Here is a 22,737-nt window from a genome sequence, read left to right as displayed (position 1 = left end):
CTTATCTGTTGTTTGTCTGCGTTTTGTGGGTTCGCTGTTGCCAATAAGTGAAGAGCAGATGGCGGCGTGTCAGGTAAGCAAGTGAAGAAACTAGGTCACCAAGTGCAAACTAGTCTCCTGAGAAGTTCAGAGGAAGGAGAGGATGGGAAGAACCGGTGTGATTACAGCAGCAAACTTCCAGACGCAACATATCTATATCTGTATATATTCATTCCAAGTGATTATAAAAATCAGTTTAACATTTAATATAATGTTAATTGTGTATGAAAGTCACCATTTTTATGGCATGTAAAACAAACATAAAGCGTTGGCTTGAGGCTATAGCAGTGCCTCTGAAACGGTGAGGCCACTTGTACTTCTGGTGAGACCTAAATGGAGCCTGGAGTTCCACTCTGGTGCTCTACTGCACTGAAATAGTTCCTGATTCAAGCAGGTGCTTATTCTTGAATTCCTGGCTTGGAGGCAAGTTTTGGTTGCATGAAAAACAGGTGTAATGCCAAACAGAGACTCCTGTAGTCTGCCAGTCCTCATAGGGGCTACCAAATTTAAAATCAAAGCACTTTTTTGCACCACCTTGTTCCATGCTTGTGTTGCTCCCCTACTTTATTTACATCTAAATGTGGCTCACTGTTAAAGAATGTGCGGGGACCCCTGTTCTACTGTGTACACCCAAGATCCCAGCATAACATTCAAGCTGAGCTTCCAGCAGTATCCCCCCCCCCAAATCTCACCCTAAGTGGCCTGACTCCTCACTGCTTTAGTCGAGTCGTTTCCAAAATCTAAAGTCATGAAAGGCCAGTCAGGGTTAGATTTGGGGATCATGCTTATTTCCAATCCTATGCAATACAGCTAAAAGACCAGCTTGATGGAAAATTAGGGTGTGATCTGGTGTGAAAACCTTTATGATGTTGTAGGTATTCATGAAGTATGGCTAAATGATTGATATGGTATTTTCCACTGTAACCCTGTTGTAAACTAAAGGGCCTCCAAAAGTGGGGCCTCCAAAGCAGGCTGATTAAACTTGTAATGCTTCTACAGAGTACAGTTAAGGCTTAGGCTGTCCAAGGACACTGGCGTTGTGACTCAATATCTGTCAAAAGTTGCCTGGAAATGGGATGTCAGGCTCCAGCAGAATTATTTGGAACTGGGGGTTTAGGGTTATGCTTGTGACCCGTGTGGAACATTCAGGGCACCATAGCAAACACCCAGGAGAACACCCAGCCTATAAGCCCCAGCACAAAGACAAACTCATGGCATTTATCTTGAAGAAGAAAGATGCCAACACATTGAGCAATGCCTACAGGAAGAGCAGTTGGTATCAAATGGTATCTTGAAAAACACTGATTTTGTTATACATAAAAAGTATGAATATTTGCAGGTCTAGTATCCAATAAAAAACAGATATTTCCTTTCAAACAGGTCACAAAGTAAATACTAGTAGATTGGTCAGTATGGGTTAACTGTTTTTCAGCACATTTTACTACATTTCCCCCTCAGACCCTTATTTACAAATTTGTGGTGCCACCCATATCTATGAACTAGACCAGTGATCCCCAACCAATAGCTCGTGAGTAACATGTTGCTCACCAACCCCTTGGATGTTGCTCAAAGCAGCTGCTTATTTTTGAATTCCAGGCTTGGAGGCAAGTTTTGGTTGCATAAAAATCAGGTGTACTGCCAAACAGAGGCTCAATGTAGGTTGACGATCCACATAGGAGCTACTAAATGGCCAATCACAGCCCATATTTGGCACCCCAAGAACATTTTCATGCTAGCGTTGCTCCCCAACTCCTTTTTACTTCTGAATGTTGCTCACGGGTTCAAAAGGTTGGGGATCCCTGAACTAGACATTTGTTTTAACGTCTGGTTTACAGCACTGCAGCAAATCTGTACCTATATCAATAAGCAAAGGCCACTGTATATTACATACGGTCGTCCTCGACTGCTTATATTCATAACCCTTACCCCTTTACAGATGGCCACAGCTTCCTTGGACATTGATTTGGGATATGCTACATTATGCTCCATGATGGACTGGAATAATTCATCCTCATCTTCGCCTTCAAAAGGAGCCTGGGAAGAATGAGAAAGAAGCAGGCAGTGAATGAAAGCTCTATAAACGGACTTACCATATTGTAGCAGCAGGATAACAAAACGGAGGACCATTTACCTGTCCGGCTAACATCTCATACAGCAGGATCCCGAATGCCCACCAATCCACTGACTTGGCATAGGGCTGGTAAGCTATAATCTGAATACAGTAAAAAAAGGATAATTAGCGGTGCCTGTAACGTTTTATACAGATAATATTATGTAAACACATGAGCCGCTGGATGCACCCCAGAGTCCTGTATGGAGAAAAGGGGGGGCTGATTGTGCTGGAAATTCTCATGGGCTTTTTAATCCAAGATCTAGCGGACTAATGAAAATACATGCAGGGTGAGATCATGTGTGACAGGCTAGTCAACTACACAGCTCCCCAGAGAATGGCATTCGAGAACAGCACCCCTTAAAGGGGCAGGAGCCCCAGTAGTGTTAAAAAAGGCTGCACAAGAAAATAATATTACAGCCACTGCCCATTATAAATAAACACTATGTTCCCAATAGACACTGCTGATAGCATGGACAGAACATGTATTTCTGCATATTTGAGATACTATATTGCTTGCCTTGGTAGAAATAAACTCCGCAGACAGTGTTGCTGCAGCTGTCTATGGGAATGCTTGCAAATATGGAGCAGATCACTGGGCCTGCATTACTGTACCAATGTGGCTCTTGCCCAATGGCATTTTAAACCTGACAGATATCTATCTGCCTGATTTTCAGCTAGATATTGAAGCCCCATTAATGGGTCAATACGGAGCCACGTTTCAAAGGCAAATTTAGAGCACAGCACAGTTACATTGTGATTTGATACAAAACGACCACGGATTTGTCAGGAACTGTGATCAAAGGGGCTTAGTCCTTATCATAAACAAATCCCCTGTCTGTCAGAGAAACGGCTTGTTAAACACTTCCCTGCATATGAGCCCCTATTAGCCCTGATACATATAACTGGTACGGTTACCTCGGGAGCTATGTAGTCTGGCGTGCCACAGAAGGTCTTTGTCGTTATCCCATCCCACATGTTCTCCTTACACATGCCGAAGTCTGCAATCTTTATGTGCCCTTCTGAATCCAGCATGACGTTATCTAGCTTTAGGTCCCTGTGAAAGTGGGAGATTGATCCTTGAGTGCCTTAATGTTACTGCCTTGCAAGGAGGGGACTCTAGAAGGGACCTTCTTGTTCATATGCAGCCTGAACCCTTAAGAAATTTTAGAATTTGTGCATTAAAGGAGAAGGAAAGTTTGTTTGCATTTGGGGGTGCCAAATGTTAGGCACCACCAAGTAATTGTATTGACTTACCTGAAATCCCAGGCCAGTGCTCCTATCAGCAGAAAACTACACTGGCCCGGGGTTATTCCACTGAGCACCACAGAGAGATCTTCTTCCGTCTTCCTCTGTCTTCAAATTTCCCCGGGCAAACGCATGCGCAGTAGAACGAAATAGCCGACTTAAAGTTCGGCTTTTCGATCTACTGCGCATTCGAAACCACGTGATGAGAGAGGAAGCAGATCTCACCGTGGTGCTCACTGGTATAACCCCAGGCCAGTGCAATTTTCTGCTGATAGGAGCACCGTCCAGGGTTTCAGGTAAGTCAATACAATCACTTGGGGGTGCCTAACATTTGACACCCTTCCTTTCTCCTTTAAAGGCAAAGGAAAGTCATTTGTCACTTGGGGGTGGCAAAAGTTAGGCATCCCAAGTGATTGTATTTACTTTCCTGACACCCCGGGCCAGTGCTTCTATCAGGAGAAAACTGCACTGACCCAGGGTTCATCCAGAAAGCACCACGGAGCGATCCTTTTCCAAGACCCGAACTTTAACGTAAGAGCCGGCTATTTATTTCTACTGCACACAGGGTCGGATTGGGCCGGCGGGACACCAGGAAAAACCTCGTGGGCCCCGCAGGCCCCGACCCACTCCCCAATCAGCTGGCCCAGCAAAATAAAACGGTATACAGGCTGAACCGATACCGTTCGCATGCACAGGCCCTGGAAGTTTGGAACTCGGTGGGCCCCCAATGCTCCAGTCCGACCCTGACTGCTCATTCGTCTGCCCGGGGAAATTTGAAAGTGAAGAAGCAGGAAGACTATTGCTCCGTGGTGCTTGCTGGCAGAACCCTGTGTCGGTTCAAGTTTTCTCCAGGGTGTCAGGTAATTAAATACAATCACTTAGGGGTGCCTAACATTTGGAGCTATGGAACACTGAGCATATTCTTCCCACCAGTATAGAGATGGCAGAGAAGTGCCGGAAAGCAACACTGCCACATACGATCAATCTGAATGGGAAACTTTCTAGAAAGAGAAGAATGTGCACCCTCTGCCATAAGCCTTATACAGAAGGTGCCACCTTTATGCCATCATTTGTATTCAGCGGTTGTGTATTATAATAAATAACATACCCCCCTGTTGTAATATAATAAAATATTAGAAGTCACCTTGGAGTCCCGTGACCTGTATAAAAGCACTCAACCTTCGGCCTTGCGCTCATGGAACTCCTCGGTGACTTATAACATCCGTATAATCCTAATATCCTTAATCAATGAGTTTCAGAGAGGATTGTGGACCGCTGTGGTCAGAATGTTATATTATAAAGATAACCAGAATTTCATGCGATAAAGCCTAATAGAACTGCTGCGTTATGAGAGAAAGAAAGGACCCTAAACAATAGGGCTGTAAATCATGGCATGCAAGTTGATTAACCAATCGGCAGACCTGTAGACAATGCCTTTGCTGTGCAGGAATAGCAGGCCGACGGCTATCTCTGCTGCATAGAATCTGTATGAGGAGAGAGAAAAAAGGCATATTAGAGGGGTTTTGGCCAAATACAAATGAAGAATGAAATTAAACAACTGATACAATAACTATTCATATAAATTGTAAAGTATCTGTTAGCTAGCCCAGTTCCCTGCAATTAAAGGCCAAGATCTGCCTAAGAGATTCTGCAAGTCCAACCAAGCAGAATGGAAGCAGGGAATGGATTGCATCATGGGAAGGGTGCCAAGCTGGCGCTGTCCTTGCATAACCGGAGCTGTGCAAGCATCTGATTAAATAATTTCTACACGGGATTAGAAGGAAGAAGCTGATTCAGGGGAGATTGGGCACTGCGGGAGGCTGAACTCTGCCATTCTCTAAGGGCTGAACATACAGACAATGAGAGAGCGAGAGGAAGAGTGAGTAGCGGAGACAAACAAAGAAAAACTGTAAGCACAGAGGGACCCGTCTTGCCAGTGTGAGGGGGGAGTGTTCTAAAATGAGACCCATTTCTTGCCAGAATACACCAGTAAAAGGAACAGTCACCTTCACAAGCTCAGCACCTATATGCAGGAGGGTAGAAAGGAATGCTAGGAATATTAGTATAGATATAAATGAGAGGTAAACCCACTGGGCCAACATATGGGCCCCTGTATAGGCCTATTTTCCTTCCTTCTGAACCACCACCCTGGCCCCATAGAAGAACTGAGTAGCAGGATTGGCAATTACTTCACCACTGATCAGGAGCATGCGCACTAAAACCAGAACCAGTTTGGGTTCTAGTTTACACACCCCTTTCTGTGATCGGCGCCAAATAGGGAAGGTGGTGAAGTGGCTGAACATGGTGGCCAACCCACAACTCTGCATTAAGAAGACTCAGGGGTGTATTTTGGGAGTGAGGAAGCAAGTGAGCTGATTCAGGAGAGAAGAAGGGAGTCTGTGCAAGGACCCTAAGCTGGTTAAGCGGTTTCAGCATCTATACAGTTATCCAGAACACCATGTTATCCCTTCCTTTGTCATACAATATATGAGCAGAACTCAGTCTAATGGGAAAGGAACCCTTTATATTTTCATCTTCATACGTAAAAGCCATTAATAACCTGTAATATATATTCTAGTGGTGTCATCAGTTACAATTAGTACTTAGGGATATCACATGACTCAAACTTGTACATTATAATAAAAAAATAATGTGCCCTCATATAATACAAGGCTATTAGAAGTCAGCGTTCCATCAGCACTGAGGTTTTATATGGTCATGAAGTATCTTAGCAATAACCTTATATCTTACAGCTGGAGGTATATTAATTACAGTAACCCCATAACAATCACACTGGCAGCTCTCTTGGCTTACACTGCATGTGGTTCCTTGAATCGGCCAACCTGCTGGATCTGGTACATGAGGTCTCCGCCGTTGACAAACTCCATGACAAAGTAAAGGCGATCCTGCCAGAACACAGCAAATGATACAGTGAAATGGGGGGAGACCAACCTGCTCTGTTTCCATTCTACCCCACTACTTTCCTATATGAAGCATTCCGTCACCAAACTGCCTCAGGCAGCAAGGGGCAGATTTATCATTCAGAGGTATTCTAAATCCTCTGCAAAAGATTTTGGGACACTAACAAACCCAACCCAACCCCTGAATTTGCATATTAATATTGGATCATTCTCACCATTGTCTGGAAACAGGAGTGTAGGTGAGTGAGGAAAGGGGGCTTCCCAGACAGAGCCAAGACCCTCTTCTCTACCATTGTGCACTCAACATCGTCGTCCTGAATCACCACATCCTTCTTCAGGATCTTTATTGCATAGAGTTCATCTGTTCCTTTCCTCTCTGCCAGAATCACCTAAGGGTGGAGAGAAGAAAGTATCCTTAGCAATCACAGATAAATAACTGGTGGATTTAATGAACTGGTGACTTGGATAATTAGCTTGAGATGGTGGGAGTTGTAGGTCAAGCAGAGCTGCAAAGACAACCATTCGGTTGACTATCCATGCACATCAAGCCATTTCTAAACTTTGGATACAAGATGACCATTAAGCATCACTTATTGCTAACTTGGTCAGCACTCAGGTTGCCTGACCAGGTCTTAAAGTTTCTTAAGACACCCATTCACTCAAGTGAGTAGACCAGATTGCCTAATTTAAATATGAAATCAAGCCCAAAATCATAAACACCTCCAAGGATGCAAGGATTGTGTACCAGAGGGTTACTGTACTCATTGTCCTCATTGTATAATGTACATAGTGGACAGCTGTAGTTACATTGTAGTTACCTAGTTAAGTTGGGATGAAAAAAGACCAAAGTCCATCAAGTTCAACCCCTCCAAATGAATCCCAGCACACATACCTACACACACTCACTGAAACTATATATACCAATATCTATAGTAATTGTAGACTTTAGCATCACAATAGCCTTTGATATTATGTCTGTCCAAGAAATCATCCAAGTCATTCTTATAGTCATTAACTGAATCAGCATCACAACATCACCCGGCAGTGCATTCCACAACCTCACTGTCCTGACTGTGAAGAACCACCTACGTTGCTTCAAATGAAAGTTCTTTTTTCTCTAGTCTAAAGTGATGGAATGATGATCCATTTTATGGAAAAATAGATCTCCCGCTAGAAGTCTATAATGTCCTCTAATGTACTTGTAAAGTCTAATCATGTCCCCTCGCAAGTGCCTTTTTTCCAGAGAAAACAACCCCAACCTTGACAGTCTACCCTCATAATTTAACTCTTCCGTCCCTCTAACCAGTTTAGTTGCACTTAGTCTCTGCACTCTCTCCAGCTCATTTATATCCCTCTTAAGGACTGGAGTCCAAAACTGCACTGCATACTCCAGATGAGGCCTCACCAGGGACCTATAAAGAGGCAGAATTATGTTTTCAGTCCTTAATGCCTTTTTTTATGCAAGGACTTTATTTGCTTAACTAGTCACAGAATGACACTGCCTGGAATTAGACAACTTGTTATCTACAAAAAGCTACAGTACAGCTCCTTCTCAGTTAAGAAAACTCCCAACACATTGCCATTTAGTGTATAACTTGCATTTATATTATTTTTGCCAAAGTGCATAACCTGCATTTATCAACATTGAACCTCATTTTCCAGTTTGCTACCCAGTTTCCAAACTTTGGCAACATCCTGCATGAAACTTATAGTTCTGCACAATTTAGTATCATCTGCAGAAATAGAAACAGTACTTTCAATGCCCACCTCCAGGTCATTAATAAACAAGTTGAAAAGCAAGGGACCTAGTACAGAGCCCTGTGGTACTCCACTAACAACACTGGTCCAATTAGAAAATGTTCCATTTACCACCACTCTTTGTAACCTATACCAGACAGTTCTCTATCTAATTACAAATAATATGTTCAGGCCAATATCCCTTAATTTAACCATTAGCCTTTTGTGTGGTACTGTATCAAATGCTTTAGCCAAGCAGATTACATTCATTGCCATTGCAGAATCGAGATTTCTGCTCACCTCTTCATAAAAGGCAATTCAATTTGTTTGGCAAGATCGGTTACGCATTAAACCATGCTGACACAAACGCATAGTATTATGATTTGCAATAAAGTCAACTATTTTATCCCTTAATACCCCTCTGAAAAGCTTTCCTACCACTGACATTAGACTAACCGGCCTATAGTTTTAAGGCTGAGAACAGGATCCCTTTTCAAATAGGGGCACCACATTAGCAGTTTGCCACACTCTCTGCACCATGCCAGACCTCAATGAATCCTCAAAAATTATGTAAAGAGGTTTGGCAATCACAGAGAATACCATCTGATCCTGGACCTTTATTTATCTTTATCTTTAGTCTCTTTGGAATTTCTCCTTGCGTGAACCATGCATTATTTGTTGAATTAATAGAATTGGGACTATTTAGAATGAAGCCTTCATTCTTGGTTCCTCATTTGTGTAACAGTTCAGAATCTCTTCTTTATTTCTGTTCTCATCAATCAACCCCCCCCCCCCCATCCTGCCTAATTTATTTACTATTTACATATTTTTTTAAAAAAATTGGATTTATTTTACTCCTTGCTGCAATGTCCTTTTCCATATCGATTTTAGCTTGTCTGATAACAAAGTTTCAGGTGTCCCGGCTAACTTGAAAGCCTTAAACGCACGTCTTTTCTTACCAAGCTCAACACCAACAATTCTTTCCAACCACAAAGGTTTTGCTTTGCGACAACGTTCCTTGGTTACAAGGGGAATATACTGACATGTATATTTATTAGGTAGCATTTTAAGGACATCCAATTTTTCTTCTGTGTTTAACCCTGTGAAAAGGCTTTCCCAGTTAATATGTTGCAGAGATGCTCTTATACTGGCAAAGTTTGCACGTCTAAAGTTTAGTGTTTTAGTAACTCCCTTATAGAGTTGCTTCAGCAACATAATCTCAGAAGAGACCATGTTATGATCACAAATCATTACCAAAGGAACCTGATCCTACAGGCAGGGCCGGGCCAAGGTATTTTGGAACCCTAGGCAAGGGCTTCAATCAATGCCCCCACACCCGGTCCTGCCCCCCCCAACTTAACAATAATATTGCCCCATGTACCTGTGCCAGCACCTATTATATTGCCCCCATTTGTACCTGTGCCAGCACCTATCATAGTCAATCCCTCAGATTTCCCCCAAGCCCACAATCTGTATCTGTGCCAGCATAAGCCAAAACCTCTATCATATTGTTACCCCAATTTGTACCTATGCCAGCGGCAGCCAAAAAACCCATCATATTGTTCCAAACTACTGTGTACCTGTGCCAGCAGCCACCATATTGCCCCATGTACCTGAGCCAGCAGTAGCCAATCCCTCATATTGTCCCCAATATGTACCTGTGCCAATGGCAGCCAGAAAATCCATAATATTGCCCCCAAATATGTACCTGTGCCAGCAACAGCCAAAAATCCATCATATTGCCCCTAATTATCTGTTTACTTGTGCCAGCAGCCCAGATATTGCCCACAAATCTGTACCTGTGCCAGCAACTGCCAATAGGGAGGCAGGGAGTGCCCGCAATATGAATCAGGAGCAAGAGGGGGTTGAAACAGGGTGTTTGAAATTGAAAAACGATTAAAGGCCAAGCAAAACAGGGTTGTTAAAAAAGAAAAAAATTCCCCTTAAAAGTGCACCCCCCCTTCCCATGATTGTGCCCTAGACGGCACCTACTCTGCCTGCCCTTAGTTCCGGCCCTGCCTACAGGGTCTATGTTCAGTGGGCAGATAATTAGGGCACCAGGGCTGCACCAGCTAAGAGATTGAACTGCAGCCATGAAACCATATAGGTTCTTTAATTAAAAAGTATATAAAAAAACCAAGAGATGCGTGGAAGGAGCGGTTGAAGGAATTAGCCGATGACTGGAGCTAGCTGGTATTAGGCAGAGACAAACGGCCCATCTCCCATTCTCATGCAGCTGAGTGCTAATCACTCGCTCATAGACTGAAGTCTACAGGAAGGCAAATGAGCATATTTATAACATTCTGCTTCTCGCGCCTCTTAATGATGTTTGCTTTTATGTTTGCTCAATTAAAGAGGAGAATCTGGGAAGGGCCGGCTTTATTCTGCTAGCTGCGGCGTGCTTTCCATAGGCAGGATTAGGCGCTTGCAAGCAGGAGGAACAGACACGAGCTTTGCTGATGAATGCAGCTCTGTGTTTTTACATTAAAGGGCTACAATTTTGCATACGGCAAGATGCTGCTTAGAAGGCTCCCGGCTTTGTTCCATATACACGCAAAATAATGCTTGGGACATAAGCTCTTAAAGGAGAAGGAAAGGCTTGAAATGGTAATGTCATTAAAATCTTTACCACACATGCACCTCCTGAACTGCTATATTTTTACTCCTCAATTCGCATCCATAAGGAAGTAATGCGCCCAGCAAGTTCCCTGAATCTTACTGAGTTTGCAGGCGCCATTTTATAAGTGCTGACGTCACTTCCCCTACAGCTCCTACACATTTGCAAATTTTTTTTTTTCTCCTTGACTTGACTCTGCTGCATCATCAAAGCTGCTGGCAGGTAACACGCAGCACTTAAACACAGCATGGACACCAAGACACATGTAGCTGCTGCCTGCCAAGCATGTATTGTATAGGTGCAGGCAGGCATATGCTCCAACTGCCAAGAACGTATCTAATACGTTCTTTGTCAATTGGAGGGGTTTCTCTGCATCTGGGGGTATTAGCACTCACTAGGACCTGCCAGGCAGTGAGCACAGGCAGATCTCCCGATTGCAGCACCCACGATCCCAAACAGCAGGCACATAAAAAAACAGTTGCCTGCTGTGGGAGTAGCAATCGGAGCCCTCCCAGCGCTGATTCCTTGCCCTAGACCCGCAATTACTTACCCCCAATCCCCCAGGCAGCAATCAGAGGTTCAAAAGAAGCCCTGATGACATCATCTGCACCTCCAGCCCCGCCCCTTTCTACTGAGCTGCACGGGGAAGCTGCTGGAAACATCAAGCTGAATATGCAAATGAAGAAAGAAAAAAAAGCTCTCTGCTGTGCTGTGCGCATGTCTTTGCCCAGGGAAATCTCATCTCAGGGAGAAAAGGAAGCTGGACAGGCTTAGAACAGGTACTGCATTCGGTGACACGACTTTGCCATTTCATAGGCAAATTAAGCAACAGGAGGGTGAGTTAGAAAAATATGTTTCTGACTATATTAAGGCTAAGTTTTTGGGATAATGTTGTTTTCAGACTTTCCTTCTCCTTTAACAAACCCATGAGTGAGGTGCAGGTGGCATTTAACTACTTGTGTACCAGTGTTTGGTTTGAAAAGGAGCAGTAAATACCCCGCTTTTCAACATGAGTGCGAGGAATAGGGCTTTTACTGAGCATACTTTATTGGTTAGAAAATATCTTTTTTTTTTTACTTCCTGCACTAAATTAAATTGAAGCCAAAGTCCTGATCCCTGCGAGCACAATAAAAACAAATCAGAAGCATACCAAAAAGCCCTCTGTATAAACCAACCCCCTCCATCCCCCCAGCTGCAGCCTGTTAGGCTTTCAGATAATGAGCAGCTTACAGGCTGTAAAATAGATTTTAGATCTTCAGCACAATATAAAATCCCAGATCCCCTGCAAAATGCGGCACAGGCTGCCAATGGGAATGCATTTTACATTTCAGGGCCCAATAGCAGAATAAGGGAGCAGATGCTCACTTGCCAAGTTTTACCTGATTAAGTCATGCCCCCTGCCCACATAGAACAGCAGAGGGCGCTCTTGTAGCATATTTGTGACAGCAGTGTAATAACTGCCAGGTTAATAAAATCTAAAATAAATAATAGAAATTGCAAAAATGCTCAGTAGAGCAATTTTATCATTAAGTTATATGGGTGGGTATATGTCCCTTTCAAATGAACAGCAAAAGTAGAAATGATTAACTTGCCTTGCCCTTCATTAGTATGTTGTATTTGTAAAAATATTCCGGATCCCTTTTGCGCCCTCATGAACCACTACGTGCTCTCTCCCTAAAACAGCCCTGGTACTCACCTTCCCAAAGCTTCCTTTCCCCAAAACTTTCAAGAAGTTGAAGTCTGACACTTTCATATGGTCCCTGTTTCCATTGTTGTCCACCTTGGACACTGGGTTTGCCGCCTTCTCTTCGGCTGCTTTGTTCCCGGGGCCGATTTTAGCTCTCTGGAAAATGAATGAGAATGTAGGTTAAAATAAGGGATGATTGGGGCACACCTGGCCTGGGCGTGTAGGGGTAAAAATACAAGAAAGCAAAAAATAGAAAGGGAAAGTAGTTTATATTATATTTGGTATTGCCTATGATTCATACCCTTGGGTCCCCAGACTAAGGATAAAATCATGCTGGGAACTATAGTGTAGCAACATCTTGGAACTCAAGGTCAAGGAAGGATATAGACACAATCAGTCTCCTTGATCAAAGCCATTGCGGGGTTCAACAAGATGGGTGCATGGGTGTCAGCGGCACCATATGGTAAGGGGGAACATTCCAAAGGAATCTATGAGTACGGACTAATGCTTTATATTAAGCAGCTGTTCATTTTGTACACTGGGGACATTCAGAGTCTCTCTTCGGGTCACAGTCGCATTAAACAGCTTTGGAGCCCCTGCTGGGCCTCTCTAATCACCTTCTCCGGCATATAATTGGAACGGCTCTGGATCTTGAATATGCAGAGGTGCGGCTTATTCCCAGGCTTTATTTATTTATTAAAGTGCCGTATAGAAGAGGCAGCAGAGGGCTAAGTCTGCCATGAAATTCCATTAGCCCGATTCCAGCAGTTCAATTTGTAGTCGTTCCCGTGCTTCGGCAGATAACAGGCTCTCCAGCAATCTTCTGGCCACAGCCACAGCTAATTGGTTATTGCGAGTCTGTTTGGGCCCCTTTCTCAAGGTCACATGCAGACTGTTTTCAAAATCCCTGTGCCTTTGCAGTATACACTAAAAAAGACATTACAATGATAGACAAGCACGGAAAGTATTGAGCTTTCTTCTTAGCAGAATCAGGTCCAGTGCACAAGAATCCCTCACCCATTAATATTTATATGGAGCAGACTCTAGACATCATTCACATCAGTCCCTGCCCCAGAGGAGCTCACAAAGCAGGTCCTTTTTTTATGTCAGGGTTTACACCACCTTTAAAAATCAATGTATTACTTTTATTTTCTGGACCGTTCCACTAACAGGGGTATAATGCATATCAATGAAACGCCTTGATTGATCCCTGACAGATTGTGTTTCACTTAAAGGAGCCTAACATGACCCGGATCACGAGAACTACAAATGAGGCAAAGCACACCACAGAGCCCTCTACAGCAGTGCTGCCCAACTGGCGGCCCCCCTTGTGTGGCCCCCACAAGGTAGTCTGCCTGCTGTGACTGCTTACCTTGTGCAAGCTTTAAAAGGTATCGCAACTGAGATTAACTGGTCCCTGCGTTGTTTACACCTTAAATTCATAAGTTCCTGTATTGTGTGCCAAACTCTGCCTGCCCTAAACTCCCTGTGTGTGCCATACTCTGTCTGTCCTATGCTCCCTGTATGAGCCATACTCTGCCTGCCCTATGCTCTGTGTGTTTCATACTCTGTCTGTCCTATGCTCCCTGTATGAGCCATATTCTGCCTACCCTATGCTCCTGTGTGTGCCATACTCTGCCTGCCCTATGCTCCTGTGTGTGCCATACTCTGCCTGCCATAAACTCCCTGTGTGTGTCATACTCTGCCTGCCCTATGCTCCCTGTCTGTGCCACACTACCCTTGGGATGTGAGCCTAGAAGGGTTTGTGCTCTGGGGTTTAGCAGTTGGAAATTGTTGCTAGGGCCCGTTGATAAGGCACACAATCATGTGCTGGATTGTGCTGTGTGATCCACAGGGAAGGAGAAGGCATACAGATTTTAGGGTATATTTTAATAAGACTTTTTCACATACGAGTGATGAGTGATATCCCTGCAGTGAGCATCTACCATTTGGTTTTTGGTGTGCATGGTCTAAATGTGGACATGGTCTAAAAATTGCTTGAGGTAATATGGTGTGGTTTAAAGGAAAAATAAAAAATGGGTAAATAGATGGGATGTGCAAAATAAAAAATGTTTCTAATATAGTTAATTAGCCAAAAATTGAATGTATAAAGGCTGGAGTGACTGGATGTCTAACATAATTGCCAGAACACTACTTCCTGATCTTCAGCTCTCTAACGCTGAGTTAGTTAGCGACTTTAAGGGGGGCCACATGGGATATAACTGTTCAGTGAATTTGCAATTGATCTTTAGCATGCAGCTCACATTCAAAAGCAACAGTTATGACCCATGTGACCCCCCTATAGTCACTGATTGGCTGCTGCCTGATAACCAATCAGTGTAAACCAAGTGAGCTACAAAGCAGGAAGTAGTGTTCTCGCTATTATGTTACACATTCAGTCACTCTAACTAACCATATTGAAATTAATTTTATTTTGCACAGACTATCTATTTACCCAGTTTTTATTTATATACGTAACAATTCCTTTAAAGTGGGTGTGGTTTAAAAGGGGAGTGGTCAACACTGGCTTCCATTATCAGCAATCCACCACATAGGCCAGAAAAATTTCGACCATCGCCACCACAGAAGACGGCACTGCTCTTCAACATTAACATGATTCTTCTAGATGCCCCTGAATGACTTCAGGCTTATGGGTTATCCATGTTCAACAGCTACAGGGATTTGGTAATTTAATTGTGACTATGGCTGTAGGACAAATCATTTCCTCCTTATCTCTGCCATGCAATGTGGATGACTTGTATTATGTTTTCTTTAATTTGCATGCTCATGTAAGTGGAGTTTTCTCTGTTCCGGGGCAATTTCATGCCCATTATATATGCTTTCAATAAAAGAAACCCTTTTCTCATGGTGCATGGTAATGGCAGAACGCAGCAGTGTTCGATTACTAAGAGGGAGCAGGGTCAACATTCTGCTTCAAGTTCTGCAAGTGGAACTTGCCATGTCACATTATTACTCATCCTGTATGTTACCTATAGCCAGGTACCTTGGAGCCCTGGGCCTCCAGCTACACTCGGTATATACCATACTGACCAGACCATACTCCTTTCTGCATTCAACTTTTCTATCTCCATGTCATTTCATAAATTTGACATTTCTCTTCTATTGTTTGACCTTTGCTATTCCCTTGTGTTCTTCTCTTATATTTCCCACGTTTCTTCTCATTTTCTCCAGTCTGCTTTCTTCGTCTTTGACTTCTTCCAATTGTTAATTATCTTTTTTCCATTCTGCTCACCCTTCACCTCTCTTATGTGCCCTCCTTCCACTTTCTCTTTTGATACCCCCTCTCCCCAATCCATTCCTTTACTCATCTCATGACCTCCACCACCTTTCATTTGTCTCCACCTGACGTGGTCTCTACCACCCTTCATATATAATTAGACAGATGGGAGAACAGCACCCTAATTCTTACCTTCAGGGATATTTCAAAATGTTATTGTTTACAAGACGTTTCAGGGTCACAGGAGATAAGAAGTTGTATACATATATGGTACCCTTTTCTGATAAAAACATATTTTCTAAGATGTCCTACCAGCACTGCACCCTTTGTCTTATGTTTCCTTTTTCTTATGCCTAGCACCCGCCTATTCTCCACTTTCCAAACTACTCTCCCCTTCTGATATCTATAAAAAAAAAGAACCCAAAGGGCAAAATAACTTCTTTTTTTTTTTTTAGCAAAATCCAAAAAAGTCAAATTTATAAAGCATATGAGCACTAAAAGGTTGCAAGGAACAAAGCACAGTGATGAGAGGGCAATGGAGCCATAGACAGGTGATAATTAAAGGGCTCTATTGCTCCTTACACTCAATGGACCAAAAGGATGACCAAGTGCCTCCCCCAGTCCACCTCCATGCCTACTCATTTCAAATGAATTTTACTGTATTTATGAGACAATTGACAGTCTTTTGGCTGAATTCTGGAGTGGAAAGACCTGCATTAATGTAAACATAGTATTTTGTGCCTGTTTATTTATTCTTTCCACCCTGAGCTGTGTATCGTCAATAAGAGCTCTACCACCCTTCAATGAGGGCTTTACCACCATTCAATGGGGTTCTACCACCCTGTAATTGAAGTGTCTACCACCCTTCAATGAAGGTTCTACCACCCTTCAATGAGGGCTCTACCAGCCTTCAATGAAAGATTTTCCACCCTTCAATGAGGGCTCTACCACCCTTCAATGAGGGTTCCACCACCCTTCAATAAGGGTTCTACCACCCTTCAATGAGGGCACTACCACCCTTCAATGAGGGCACTACCACCCTTCAATGAGGGCTCTAAGATCCTTCATATATACTCTTACAGATGGAGGACCACGTTTACCTTTGCTTTTAACATCCTTCCTCAGGTACATATATGAGGGGTCTGTTTTGCAACTTTGCTGAGAGGTACAGCACATCTGTCCCTGAGCTTTTACCATTAAATACTGACTGCTGGGGGTGCTGGGAGTTGCAATTCACTGAAGGGGGTGCATTTTGAAGACAAAAAAGTATTTTGCTTTTACACAAGGAAGTTCTGTTCATAGCAAAAGAGACAACTAGCTTATGTAGTGTTTCATGGAGGCAAATTGATTTTGAAACCCAGAATGTTCTAGGAAGCACTTCAATACAGGCAGCCTCTGGAGTCACCTAAACAATATTTAATGTATTCTTTTCAGCCGACCGTTGGAACTTCAAACAGCATCCGATAAGCACAATGCAGCAGCAGATAAAGAAATGATCCTGCAGCTAGTAAGTGCCGTGCTTTGATTGGACAGAGAAGTCCCGATCTGCCCTTTCCTTGGCATGAAATATTAATATCCCTCGGCAGAGCTTCTGAAATGAACTGAGCGCTTCAATGGGAAGCACAGATGTCATAAAACTATTTATCTGCACCTGTGGAAAGTAAAGCTTTGTGGCTTACTGTAGGCATATTTCTTGGAGGATAATTTTAAAGGGAATTTTAGAAGTCCAACACTCTAGGGCTTGGCACACACATTGCATGCATGTGTTTACAAGTTAACAATAACATATATGTAATTTACAAACACAAGCACAAAAATAGACACCAGGTCACCCTAATCGCAGGCTTCCAAACCCGGGTGATACCTAGTAGTTATCAGCACTAGAACAGAGACTGATATTTTGAACAACTAGGGCCAACAACTTAAAGCCCTAAGACACATTCTATTGCTCATGGGAAGGCAAACTTTTTAGAAGATAGAGGTGAATGAAACAAACATATGGTTCCACAATCAGAAGGTGTCCACCTGTGGGCCACAAGTAGACTTCACTACATTGATCTAGAGCTAATTGTCAAATAATGGAAACAACTAGGTTCACATATTTAAGGTGTCCGTTAACCTGCTTGAATGCCTTTTGGAATGGGGGAGGAATCCGGAGTACCCGACGGAAACCTCACACAAGCACGGGGAGAACATCTAAGCTCCTTGCAGATAGTGCCCTGGCTGGAATCGAACCTAGAACCCCAGCACCGCAAGGCACAAATGCTAACCACTGTGCTGCCTTGCTACCTAGAATACACATTGGTTCTCTTGGTGAGTCACAAGAGTCAAAGTTGCAGAAGTCATGCATATTAGACAAGAGCCATCTGAGCTGGAAGTAGAAAGCAGAGAGGAAAAGGCTCCACTCACACCCTGCTCCTTGAGAAACCCAAGTGCATATGCCTTGGCCTTGCCTTGTTTTATTTTATTTTTGCATTTAAAGATCACAAAACCATAGAGAAGGTCACAATGAAAATTACCTCAAACTTCTGACGTAGTTCTTCGTTGCCCTCTTCTCCTTCAGGTGGCACAGGAACGTTAAAGTATTCTCCCTCCTCCTGGCTTAGCAACTTGAACCTAAGATGAGATATAGAAAAGCTCATAAGTCAAGCTGGCCATATATGAATAGATTTGCTCTTTTGTGGGAGGTCATCAAATCTTTTGTCTATGCAGGCCCGTTGGGTGAGGACCCCATCAATGGGCAATGCGGTCCTCAACAGATATATGGCCAATCCTCTGGCAGGTATTGATGGAGCAGATCATCAGATGCCCCCAAACGTGGGCCAATGAGTTAACATGGAGGGACTTAAGTCAATTCCATTCCAAGGAAGTTCACAATCTAAACAACTCATGGGGGTTTTAATCTACGCTTAGAGACCACATTCAACAGCAGCTTCATGAATTCACTGACTCTATTGTGTATGTGTTAAGCTCTGATATCACAGAGGTGACACATATAATAAGAAGCATTTTGCTGCCTATTTCAAGCTCTCAAAGTATAAATAAAACAGATATGGAGTAGAAGCCTCTGATGGGAGCTCACGGAGGGATGGGTAAGGGGTACTTAACTCTGAATAATTCAGTAGGATTGCAGTTCCATGGCATGGGAAAGGGAAGATTTGCTAATACGCAACCCTGCATCAAATATTTATTCATGCTCAACCTTATCTTAAGGCAACAATCCATTTCACTTGGAATTTATATGAACACAAATGGAGGTGGTGTGGCCCCTGATTAGCAGGAAAGTGGGAAATTTAGATCATGTACCAAGTGGGAGTAGGGCAAGTGGGTTTTTGCTGGACAAGCAAAAATACTGGATAGAGGTTAATACAAGGTGTTCCTTATTAAGGAACAATGCAGCATCCAAAAGGAAAATGGCTCCCAGCAAGCCAGGCAGCGGAAGGGTTACGGTTAAACAGGAAAAGCTGAGAAGGGACTTTTCATATGGGAGAAGACAGGAGCACAATGGAGGTTGAAATGATTTCCTGCAGATGGACATGATAACAGCTTTCATGCATCACAGGATCAAAAAAAAAGGAAATGAGGATTGGACAGATAGGGGCACTGGGAGATTAGAAGATAAATGCACACAACGGGCTGTGTAGCACCGAGGCAGCTCACGCATTTCGCCAGGCATGGAGAGTACTGAGCCTTATCCTGTAAAAATGAAAGTGTCCATTATGAGCAGCTGAGCAAAACAGGCCACAGGCCTGGGAGTGTATGTATGTATGCTGGGATTTGTATTGAAACTGCATCTGGAGGTCCTTTACAACTAGGATGGACACCTTTTCTGGAAAAAAAATACCAGCCTTCCTATATATTTATCTTTTTTCCCTATTCTTAACATTGGGATCAACTATCATTTTTACCAGCCAAGCGGGTAAAATACTGGCCAGGTGGCAACCCTATTTACGACAGCTTTATCCAACTTCTGGGAGGGGACAAGTAATCATGTGACTTGTAGCCACACCCCACAAACCAACTGCTTAGTAATCATATGACCTGTAGCCACACCCCACAAACCGACTGCTAAGTAATCATATGACCTGTAGCCACACCCCACGAACCGACTGCTTAGTAATCATATGACCTGTAGCCACACCCCACGAACCGACTGCTTAGAAATCATATGACCTGTAGCCACTACCCTCAAACGGACTACTTAGCAATCATATGACCTGTATTCACACCCCACAAACCGACTGCTTAGAAATCATATGACCTGTAGCCACACCCCACGAACCGACTGCTTAGTAATCCTATGACCTGTAGCCACTCCCCCCAAAGGACTGCTTAGCAATCATATGACCTGTATTCACACCCCACAAACCGACTGCTTAGAAATCATATGACCTGTAGCCACTACCCTCAAACGGACTGCTTAGCAATCATATGACTTGTTCCCCAGCTCTGTACTTACCAACCGTCTACACCAGCCTTCAGCAGCTCTGAAATGCCAAACGACAGGGACCCCATGAAATCATTCCTACTGGTTAAGTCCCAGTCCCAGATTTCCACCGATAACCTGCGATCTTTATCGGATTCCTTCAGCTGGCTGGGGGAGGAGAGAAGATGCTGGGCATGTCACAAGTCACAGAGAGCGCCCAACCCACCATGGTTCACTACTCACAATTTAAAGGTCTCGTTCCAGGAAGGGTTCAGGGAACACTTGATAGTTTTGGTCTTTTGTTTGCTCTCGCTCTTTGGGTCTGGGATGAGTTTCAGTTTTACATACGGGTCGGAAAGTCCATTTGGGTCCATTGGAACTAGGTTTTTTGCGTCCCCGACTGCAGACAAGACAAAGAAGTCAAGGAGAAGAGAAGGGAGCGATAAAAAACAGCAGGAAAGCCATCGCTGTAATCCTAATTCTGCGCATTGCCTGGCATAAACCCCCAATGGGGCTTGGTATGAGGGCATTAGAGTATAAATGGAGTTTTCCATAGCAGCGATAATTCACTAGGTTTTTCCACAGTCTAAACAAAAAGGCACCTTAAATACTGGCCAGGAAATGTATCCCCCAAACCTAAACACAATTCTGTTGAAAATATATGAGGGTATAGTGACCCTTTAAAAAATGTCATTTAAAATATGTCCACTTATATGCCTAAATGTGCAGCATAGCTTGCATGCAAATCCAGCTGTCTGCAATGAATGTTTCTTCTTTACAAATTTGCAAACATTTTTTTTTAAAAAAATTGTGTTTTTGCCCATGTACACAATCTGCCTTGCCATGTGAATCTACTGCAACAAAAGTACTCTCCACTTTTATCTCAGTAACAGAATCACCCAGAGGTTAAAACTAGATTGCAGCTAGGCAGCTCCCGCATATTGTCTATTTAAAGGTAAGTTCACCTAAAAATGGACTTTGCCAAGAGGAATAAAGTCAAGTATTGGCTTTTTGAGTTATTTATCTTTCCTTTTTATTTATCTCTAAACTGGAATGTAAAAATGTTGTCTGGTTGCCATGATCAGTGATCTTAGCAACCAGAACCAACAGTAATTTTTTTTAAATTACTTTTTCACATAGGCCTCTCTAGTCTATAGCCAAGGCAGTCAATAAGACCACTACTTATAGGGCATGTTTCCTCCTTTAATAATTATTTGCCAGATTTCCTGATGGCTGCATATTCCAAGCACTTTTCTGCGAATAGTGCATCCTAACGAGGATACAATGAGATGTGGGGAACTTACAATGTGAAATATCCATGAATCAGTAGTGACACCCAGTGGTGAAAGAGGGTAATGTCAGATTCAGAGGTCACATTGATTAGTCTGGCCATTTATCAGCTTATCTAGAGTCAATTAATTGAAAGCTACAATTATCCTCCCGTCACTTAATTAATCAGCCATAATAACCAAAGCTCTTTCCAGCAGGAGAGGTGTCTTTGCAATTATAAAGGCAATGGCCTTCGTGCTATGCAACGCGACATTTTGGAGTGCAGTGAAACCCAGACATCCCAGGTTGGTATCTGATACAGCCCAGATCTGACATTCTAATACACATATTTGTCTAGTGGGTTTATCCCTTTAAAGGACTACTAAAACCCTAAAAATGAATATGGCTAAAATGCCATATTTTATATAGTGAACTTATTGCACCAGCCTAAAGTTTCAGCTTGTCAATAGCAGCAATGATCCAGGACTTCAAACTTGTCACAGGGGGTCACCATCTTGGAAAGTGTCTGTGACACTCACATGCTCAGTGGGCTCTGAGCAGCTGTTGAGAAGCTAAGCTTAGGGCTCGTCACTAATTATCCAGCAGAAAATGAGCTTCCCCTGTAATATAAGCTGATGCTACAGGGCTGATTATTAAATTCTGATGCTAATTGTACTGGTTTCTGTGCTGCCATGTAGTAATTATGTGTATTAATTACTAATCAGCCTTATATTGTGACATTTCTATTCTATGTGTACTGTATATTGTGAGTGGGTCCCTAAGCTCAGTAAGTGACAGCAGCACAGAGCATGTGCAGTGAATCAGCAGAAAAGAAGATTGGGAGCTACTGGGGCATCTTTGGAGATACAGATCTCTACTGCTAAAGGGCTGAGGTTACTTTGGGCTGGTACAGAAGCTCAAAACACAACGAACAACATTTCTAGCTACTTCTTTAGTTAGGCTTTAGTTCTCCTTTAAGTACAGAACATCCCAGAAGGACTGGACTAACAGTGTATGAGAATTATGTATTTGGGGAGCAGGGGTGCCTTGGAACTCACCAGTCACGGTCATTACTTCTTCTTTGATCTCAGCCTTGATGTGTATCCTTCCTCTGCGCTCGGTGTGGTCAGTGCCACACAGACTTGGCACGTTCATTACGCAGCGTTTGTGGACATTCATCATGCAGGCTGGGGGAGGGGAGACAGAAAAGGGGGCACCGTTATCAGAAGTCCAATGCTCTTCAGTCACGATCAGGGAGTTAAAGGAAAAGGAAAGCCTAAAACACATTAGTGCCCCATCCACGGAGCACTTGAGCCGGTGTTGCAAAGCGTAATTCTGTTGGGCCTTATGTAACGCCTGTAATAGGCAGTTGGCAAGTACAACCCTACCCAGCAATTTGTGACCCTCTGCTAGGGGAATTACAGGGGACAGGGCTGACATTAAAA

The 22,737-nt window shown here is 43.2% G+C and overlaps 1 protein-coding gene across 2 annotated transcripts in view; it reads right to left on the bottom strand.

Moving 5' to 3' along the window:
* Positions 1-22,737, bottom strand: part of LOC108701647 (protein kinase C beta type) — a 136,569-nt gene that overhangs the window by 19,325 nt on the left and 94,507 nt on the right. For both annotated transcript variants that reach the window (XM_018236566.2, XM_018236565.2), the window contains exons 5-15: positions 22,351-22,479; positions 20,267-20,423; positions 20,057-20,191; positions 18,117-18,213; positions 12,369-12,515; positions 6,534-6,707; positions 6,212-6,303; positions 4,819-4,881; positions 3,068-3,206; positions 2,171-2,251; positions 1,966-2,073 (exon numbers count right to left, since the gene is read on the bottom strand). In XM_018236566.2, the coding sequence (XP_018092055.1) occupies positions 1,966-2,073; positions 2,171-2,251; positions 3,068-3,206; positions 4,819-4,881; positions 6,212-6,303; positions 6,534-6,707; positions 12,369-12,515; positions 18,117-18,213; positions 20,057-20,191; positions 20,267-20,423; positions 22,351-22,479 (1,322 nt within the window). The remainder of the gene's footprint in view (positions 1-1,965; positions 2,074-2,170; positions 2,252-3,067; positions 3,207-4,818; positions 4,882-6,211; positions 6,304-6,533; positions 6,708-12,368; positions 12,516-18,116; positions 18,214-20,056; positions 20,192-20,266; positions 20,424-22,350; positions 22,480-22,737) is intronic.

This window comes from Xenopus laevis, chromosome 9_10L, assembly GCF_017654675.1.
Source record: "Xenopus laevis strain J_2021 chromosome 9_10L, Xenopus_laevis_v10.1, whole genome shotgun sequence".
Lineage (NCBI taxonomy): Eukaryota > Metazoa > Chordata > Amphibia > Anura > Pipidae > Xenopus > Xenopus laevis.
The sequence above is the reverse complement of the archived record's forward strand: the minus strand, read 5'-3'. Positions and strand labels throughout refer to the sequence as shown.